An 8,955-nucleotide genomic window follows, 5' to 3' on the forward strand; every position below is an offset into this window, starting at 1 on the left:
ATTGTAAACTAGTGTAATTAAAAAAACGTGTAAGACAGTTTACGCAATTATGGCTTCAGATTTTGAATTGGATTTATTTAGACCTTCTAATAAGATATTTTAAATTTAATATTACTTCTTCAAAATGTATTGATCCTCAAGCTACTAGATAGATGATGAGTTTTGGATCTTACTCGTGTTGCAGAAGATATTCCAGATTACCTAGACTAGATATTAAAAATAAGTTATTAATACACCTAAAAGCACTTTTATCTTCGGTAAAATTTTAATGGGTCTTTAAAACTTCCTCTTTTTCCTTCTGGTAAATCACATATCTATTAACGCGCACGGTTGGATGTACATACTTCTCATGTAGAAAATATTTCATACATGCATCTATGTATATTGGTTATACAAGGCGTGTTGCATCTTTGCCAGCTTGCTTTTTAATTACTACTTTCTCAGACTTCTCGAGTAAACTGATTTGACCATCCTTATTCGCCTTTTTCTTCATGTCCGTCTGATGGCACATATATATACATTTCTTTTTGCGTTCTCTTTCAAAATGTAGTTTAACATAATTTATTGGAATAGTTACACATTCATCGGATGTACCTTCTGCATCAATGAAAACCCCACGCACTAATACTGAATTAGAGCATTTCAGGGCAGCAAGTACAAGGAATGGTATTAGATGTGTTAACCAATAGCTTAGTATTTTATTTTCTGMAAATAAAAAAAAGTCACTGAAATAAGTAACGTATATCCATTTATATGTATGTACTATACTATATGTACACATGTATGTATGAAATTTTTTAAATTTTGTTGATTTTGTACTAAAGTCTATTAGTCTTTACTTAATGAAAACAATCGATGAAATTTAATAACATTCAACGAGAATGTCAAAAGAAAGAACTTGCACTTTAATTTTAAAAGAATACCATAACAACGGATTAATTACAGGTGAGCACCTAGGATATAACTCCTGTTCAAAGATCATTTCAATAGTAGATAATGCTGAAACTGTACATTATCAAACACATAAGTATGTAAAAACAGTACACTAAATACAAATATCTATTTTAAGATAATATAACACATATTTATACACACATGTATTGAATTGCACAATGGAAAACAACCCTATATCATATACATATATTCTGTTATGTAAGATGATTTCCTAAAACAATATTATATAATATAGCATTGAAAATATCAAAATAAAAATTTGAATGAAATAAATTCTCACTCAAGAAAAGTCTTTAATATTCTCCTATCAGCGAAAAGAACTTAAAGATTCGTTTTTGAGTTCAATGTTTGATCTTACAAATCCAACAATTTTTTTCCTTCGAGCCGGATAAAGAGCTCGGCCAAAATTAAAAATTTCCGTATTTATCCGAAACGGTGTTGGACACCTAAAACGCTTTTCCAACAAAGCCATTGCGAAATKACATGACAACTGACCGAATAAAATCATATAGACTTGATTTTGATAATGGAATCACCATATTCAAGAGAAAAATTCAACTCCTCAGAAAAGTAATGGATGATCTCCGCAAAATAATTATATTAAAAAGTGATGATATCAAACTTTTGAAATTTATGTTGCTCAAATGCACAATTTTCACACAAAGTACTTTACAAAAATTTTTATTGAAATTGAAAAATTGTAATTGTATCTTAAACATTGCAAAGCGAGATTACAAGAAGGAGAGCCCGAAATTACTTATAGTTCTCTTCATCGTGATGTGCTGTTAGAAGATTTGGATATAGAATATCCGGACATTTTTCATCACTTTGACACGGATTTAAAAAAATTTATAAAAGATCCAATCTTTTGGAGAAATTCGAAAAGTGAAGGACGAACTAATCGACCACATTTTAGAAGATGATGCTGAAGCATATGAGAAGGAAGAGGAAGTTCAAGTTTTGCACAAACCAACACAATTGCCGAAATAGCGCGAAAAGGAAATAATTGTATAAATTATGGAAAGCAGCCAACGCGAAACTGCTAAAATGTAGAAACAAGCTTAAAGTAAATGCACACCAACTACCAGAGATAATGAGATCCCCAACTCCTCAATTGCTCAAAACCTACCGAACTTTGACAGTTAACTGGATTGAGTAGGTTTTGACGTTTTGCAATTGGAATGACTGGAACGGCCAGATCGAAATTATACCAAAAATATATGTCAACGGAGGAATTTATTGCCGCCGTTCAAGATCGCTAATAAAAATTTAAAACAATGAAAATCAATGAAAATGCGAAATTCAAATATATATCGTGAAACCTTTTGTAATTTGATGCATAATAGAATTAATATTCTATTCCAAATGATTAAAAACAGGCTTAATTCACCTTATTAAGTATTGAAATATCGAAAGTCAGTTGTTTTAATATACCATAAAATCATAAAAAATGAATTAARTAGTTTCGCCATATATTAAAAGTCCAATATTAATAATTTTTTCAGAAGGAAGCTGCATCCAGGCTTTTTTTAAAAATTGATAATGGGMGTKRCGTCGCMMACTTATGGACCAAAAACCATATCTCAGGAAGTRCKCRACCGATTTCAATGAAATTCGGTATATAATATTTTCTTAACACCCTGATGACATGTACCAAATATGGGTGAAATCGGTTCACAACCACGCCAGAAATCTCGATTATCACTTCATCATGCGAGAGTATAAAATGTTCGGTGACACCCGAACTTAGCCCTTCCTTACTTGTTTTTAATTTCATATTATTGYCCAGATTTTCAGTTTATATCTAAATCAATCATTAAATAAGATTACAGAGTAAAACGTTGCACATAAAATGATTTTGAGGTATGTAAAACTTTTTTTTGATATTTTTTCCGTTATAACTGTGCCCATGTGTAAAAAATTGGAAAAATGGGTTCAATGCTTTAACTTTCCCCAAAATATCTTTTCTAAAAATTTTCAAACATTTTACTTCGGATCTCTACACCAATATGTAAGAAATTTTAATAAAATTCAAAATAATATCCTTTTTATAACAGTATATCATTATGCATAAAATTAATGCAATCGGGTAAATACTTTGCCTAGCCCAATATATCTAGTATAAGGATTTTAAAACTTTAGCTTGACTTTATACCTTATTATTGGCGAATCTGTGAGCTATTTAGTGAAATTCAGAGGGTATATATTTCTTCTACTGATATGTAATAACATGGATAAAATCGGATTAATACTTGTAACTATATCACTAACTCTATAGTTTATATGAGAATTTCGCTTGATGCTAAATATAGGCCAATATGTATTTTAATAAAATTAAGTGAACGTATAATATTGGATAAAAAAATTAAGTGAACATATAATATTGCATGACACTTCTTCATAATATATAAGCGGACAAATTTCAACACTAAGTTTTCATTACTATTTACATACAAAAATAAACGGACAAGAAAACTTTCCATTGACAATATTCTGGGGGTATTTCGTTTAAATTATTGTAAGAATAATTCGGGTTTTTTTAGTTCTTAATAATTTGTGGAGGCGTTTTTTTAAATTTTTATTGAAGTTGTAAAGGTCCTCCGGGATTCAAATTTTTGGTCACCTCTATAAAAAAGATTCGCGTTGGTTTTCGTTTTGGTAAATCGTTTCGGATGGAGACGTGCCTAGAAGTTCACGCAAATGAGGAAACCATTCACTTGGGAGTAGCCAGAAACGATTCTTTCACATATGACTCAAGCAGCTCACGATTTCCAGTCTTAGACCAGGTATCCTGAAAGCAAACTGGTCAAAATAATCTTGGATAAGAGACCCCGCTTTGATGACGACCACATCAAACGCATTAAAGATTTAAGGGAATGCACCAGAAATATCCGGGCCGAGCTATTAAAATTAGGCGGAGAAGAACTGATAAGGATCATGCATCAGTTACTTTGTAGAATAAAATCAGACGAAAGCATGCCCGACGATTGGAATTTGAGTATGCAATGAGCGACAACGTCCACCTTGAAATCCAACGCAGAATAACTCTTGAGAAAAGGTGTTACTTCGGACTGAGTGGACAATTGAGAAGTAAAGACCTCTCTCGACGAACAAAGACCTAACTCTGTAAGTCACTCATTATTCCCGTCCTCTTATATGGTGCAGAGGCATCAACTTAAGTATATGAGTGTAATACACATTCATATCCAAATACATAAATATATTTATTTATATATTTGTTTTTCCTTTTTTAAATACAATTCTTTTTATACAAAAAATTACAACTTCTGTTCTTTTTTGTGACCTTAAAGATACAGTATAAGCACAAGGTTTTCCCAGCGTCAAAAATCTGCTAATTGCCATGCTGCTWCCGYWGCWRCGGTAGCAGCATGGCGTACACAATCCCGGTTGACAGACTAGTAAAAGTGACGTAGCCCTATTCCATGACCACAGTAACTTTATGCGCCGGGTTATTGGGATAAGCTCAGTCTAGCTTAAGCTCTCTTAATCAACGTAATGTCCAGCCAAGATCCTGCATTTTATGAAAAACATAACAGAAGTACTCTCTTTTAGCAGACATATCGACACCGAACATCACAATGATGAAGATGGCCAACAACCCACTACTTTTGGTGTTTCTGTCAATGCCCTTCGAGTCCCCATCTCCAMGAAAAAGCCGATGAAGATCTGGGGGTGTGTAGAAAGAACAGGTATGCACAACCAGAAATATGGGTTACATACCATAGTATGGTAGACCTAATATCGGATTGGAAATTCTCTTGAGATTACTTCTTTTCTGGCCACAGGTACATCGACTTCAAAGATAATATCGGGGGCTTAGAGCTACCGATGTGCAGGAATAAGTCCAAAATCAGCTACAACATATATTTTAGTGAACTGAGTCGCTCCATAAGTACACTCACGGTACCCGACCCGACAAGTTCTGTGTCAGATGTAGACATAGCAATAAAAAATTTCACGCAATCCTGCTTTGAATCAGGATGTCTTCTTCGGAGGACGGTTTCGACTAAAGATAAATCTCGGATGAATTAAGAACTAAAGAATATTCGACGCACCATCAGAAGGGCCTTTAATAAGGTTAGGCTTCTCCAAAATTGATATCAAAGCGTTTAATAGTTCTAAACTTTTTAAGGCTGCCGGTGTCAACACTTCTAATGCCTATGTTCGCTTAATTTATTAGCGTTGATGGTAGACAGACCAAAAAGCTCATAACTCAAGACAAAAGGGAGTATAGTAACATTCTAGAGTTAATTTCATGGCACCTACTCTTAAGATCTGGATTTGACGGAATGTAGAGCATGCGTGAAGGATGATGAGAGGCGTTATTAATGCGAATGCCCAGCCCTCACCTAGATTAGAAAAAGATATATTCTACGCCACCCAATATTCCCAGATAGATATATTGAATACCTGGGGTGGAAAAGTATCTGGGTTTTGTTTTCCGATATTTTAGAACTCATAAAGAATAAGACAACTAAACAGTTTAACAAAGATTCTCAGCATTATTATTTACAAAGAAAAAGCGGGAGTTTTCTCAGAGAGACTAACTATAACATTTAGTCGTTTTGCGTGCAACAAATAAAGAAGTAGAAAATATTATTCAAAGTAGATTTAAACCAAAAAAGGCTCCCGACTTCGACTTGGTGACTGCTGATGTATTAAAAAATCTAACGCGAAAAGCAATGGCAAAGTATCATGGAAAGTGTCTGAAATCATAATGGAACAAAAACCTGGCAAAATCGCACATGAATCCTCGTCATATCGCCCATATTTCACTGTTGCCTATTTTGTCCAAACTACTTGAAGCTGTAATCGTATGAAAACTTCAGAACATAATTGAAGAAAATCCATTCATCAATTTTGATTTAGATCTCAACATTCCACAATCGATCAAGTTCTTCGAATAACGAGCATAATCGAAGATGCGATGGAAAAGAAAGCACAATTGCACGGCTGTTTTTCTTGACGTATCCCAGGCGTTCGATAGAGTACATTAAGACTTCACTTACCACAGTATTTAACCGATCTAGTTGACTCTTACCTGAGCAACCACTACTTCAGAATTAAGCAGGGACAATATACTACGTTACAGCCGATAAAAACGGGTAATGAAATGGGACCACTCTTATACATTTTGTTTGCTAGCGACATGCCTACGCCGCCAAACTGCCCAATCGACACATTTGCAGATGATACCTGTATCATTACGACCGGCTAAAATGAAGTTGAGTCRTCGCACAGAATGCAATCTTCACTAAATGAAATTGTAGAATGGACACAGAAATGGTTGATTACTTTAAACGAGTTGAAGTCKATCCATATAAACTTCACTAACAAAAGTTTTACGTACATCCCCTTACATAATCCGATACTCCACCTCGGTGAAATATCTTGGTATGACGTTAGATAAAAAGTTGAATTGGAAGGAGCATTTACAAAAAAAAGTTTCAGAGCTAAAACCAAAATATACTGGTTGATCGGCAAGAAATCACCCTTAACAACATCAAATAAAATCCTAGTTTACAATCAAATTTTGAAACCTATTTGGACATATGAAATTCAACTATGGGGATGCGCTGCCCCGTTATACATCGAAGCGGTGCAAAGATTCCCAAACAAAGTTCTGTGAAAAATGTTAAATGCCCCGTGGTACATACGCAATTTGGATCTGCATCGTGATCTTCATTTAAAAATGGTTCGGGAAGTCATTCGCGAAACAGCATCGAAACATGCAAAAAGGTTACAAAACCATGTAAACACTGAAGACCGACAACTAGGATAGACTAGAAACACTTTTCATGATCTAATAAGAATCCAAGAAAAAACAAATGTCATTATATTTAGTTGTTAAATTAAGTTTAGAACAGAAAAGCTTGTTATTGCAGGTTTTATAATTTTATTTCATATATTGAAAAAAAAACCATTATTTATTACGTTTCAATAACAAAAAAAAAAAAAAAAAAACAAAAAAAAAAAAAAAAAAAAAAAAAAAAAAAAAAAAAAACCTGTCCACAGTTTCGTCAAACAATGAATGGTAAACTTGTAAGCTAAATTTTATAATAGTCGTATTCGATCGGACAAATGAGACTTTTCAGGGAAACGAACAAATTTGTGGTGCAACCCTGCATTAACAAGTCTTCTGACGCTTGCGTAGTAGTGTTATGATTATTTATTTTTGTTTTCTGTAAACAACTATAACTGATTTTGAGTCTTAAGTTTTACACATATAAGAAAAAACTAAGATTGTGTTTTCATTTGTTATTTGAACAATTCACAATAGTAAAACTGATGTAAAGACTGGATAAATTTGTTGTTGCTTTTACATGTAATTTTATTAACACGAGAGCAGAAAAAAAGTGGCGAATCAAAGACAGCTAATATACAATTTTGGCAGCACTTGAAAGTATTCTCCCTGGYTCTTTGAGGTTTAGAATTTTACCTATAAGTGGTTTCTTAATGAGTAATCGTACTTTTAATGACTTTTAACATACYTTATTTTTAAGTGATGCATTTACGTGGATAAAACTATTATACGCTGTGGCAAAGGCATGAAACTTTTTAGAATAAAAAAATCTTTATTCGTAGTATATGGGGTTGAATAGAATTGACTCGATTTTATGTATTTTTGACATAATTAACATGCCACAATCTAATCAAATGTTCCCAGGATTTCATTGTCATAAAGTTAGCCGGATGTCCGAAAATCTTAATATTAGTTTCCTATATAGATGATGAATCGGCAAAAACTTCTGTTACCTGTATACTCAGGGTCGGTGACGACTGGGCAATRGGTCATTCGCCTCAAGAAGTATCACCGTGCGACAAATTCATTTTGGGGAAAGGAGAAGTGGAAAGAAATGTCGACATAGAAGGGTTATGCCGACTTCATTTGTCCTTCAGGAGGTGGAGAAAGAACCTATTCGGCATTCTGTCGGTCCTAAACCGAGAGCTGAGGGTCAGTTAACTTCCACATAATGGAAATCGCCTCTGCGAGGTGTGTTGAGCTCCTACTAAACTTAGTTAACAAAGTTGTCTAGTGGTAGCTTATCTAGGTGAGGTACCTATCTATACAGGACACACTTCCAGAAACGTTGTAGACATAATACTTTACTCAAGTACAGATACATTGGTAAAAGACTGGAGGGTGGTAAGCATACCAGCGTTCTCTGACCTAAGGTACATTCACATCTCCATTAAATCGACGGCGGTACACTAAGGAAAGTATTATCCTAAATCCTAGCTATGAAGGCAGTAGCGCTGTTAACTTTAACGAAACCTTTCTTTGTCAAGGGATGCTCCACGAGCGTATTTTTATTTTCAAACGCCCTTTCAGTATTCAACATCAGTGTAAAGAGTGTAATTTCTACTAGTAGTGGTGAATAGGGTGGGTCAATTCCGCACTCTTTTCGATTCGGGATTTCTAATAGTGCGGAAAAGTTGCCTTAGTACTTCCTGATTCCAATGCAACTTTTTGTTTAGAGATCGGATTGTATCTTCAACCCCAACTCCGGCCTTGAAATTTCGGAAATTCGAATAAAATCGTGAAATTGTCTACCTAGCGCCTGAAATACGCATCTCATGGCAAAATGTATAAACAAAAGTTATTTGTCACGTCATTTGCTACCGAAATGGTATATGTGATCATGGCCGTAGGACGAACCGTTCCCGAGGTACGAGCGAAAATGCGGCGCGAAACAGCGCAATTTGAAAATCGGCTTGCGGCCACACTTCTTGACGTTGATTTCGCCGAGTTCTATCACTTACACTCATTTCCCTGCGCCGTACGACACGCTTKGACTGATCTCCACATAAATATTTTTTCATCGAGTTCCTTCACTCTTGTCGTTGATTTCGCAAAGTGCTATCACTTATATTCTCTCAACATAACACAGAACTCAAAATGTCTGTATCTAAATTTAAATTTAGACAGAAATGTCCTGTGTTTGGCACATATCCGTACAATCTCTCTGAGTACCAGTT

At 34.5% G+C, this 8,955-nt stretch overlaps 1 protein-coding gene across 2 annotated transcripts in view; it reads right to left on the minus strand.

The window, feature by feature from the left end:
• Positions 1 to 283: 283 nt before the first annotated feature.
• The window catches only part of LOC108978532, a 23,575-nt gene continuing 14,903 nt past the window's right edge, over positions 284 to 8,955 (minus strand). For both annotated transcript variants that reach the window (XM_018948864.1, XM_018948865.1), the window contains one exon: positions 284 to 705. In XM_018948864.1, coding sequence (XP_018804409.1) covers positions 389 to 705 — 317 coding nt within the window. In that variant the 3' untranslated portion in view covers positions 284 to 388. The remainder of the gene's footprint in view (positions 706 to 8,955) is intronic.

Source organism: Bactrocera latifrons, unplaced genomic scaffold, assembly GCF_001853355.1.
Source record: "Bactrocera latifrons isolate USDA-ARS-PBARC rearing strain unplaced genomic scaffold, ASM185335v1 scaffold_1236, whole genome shotgun sequence".
In the NCBI taxonomy this organism is placed as follows: domain Eukaryota; kingdom Metazoa; phylum Arthropoda; class Insecta; order Diptera; family Tephritidae; genus Bactrocera; species Bactrocera latifrons.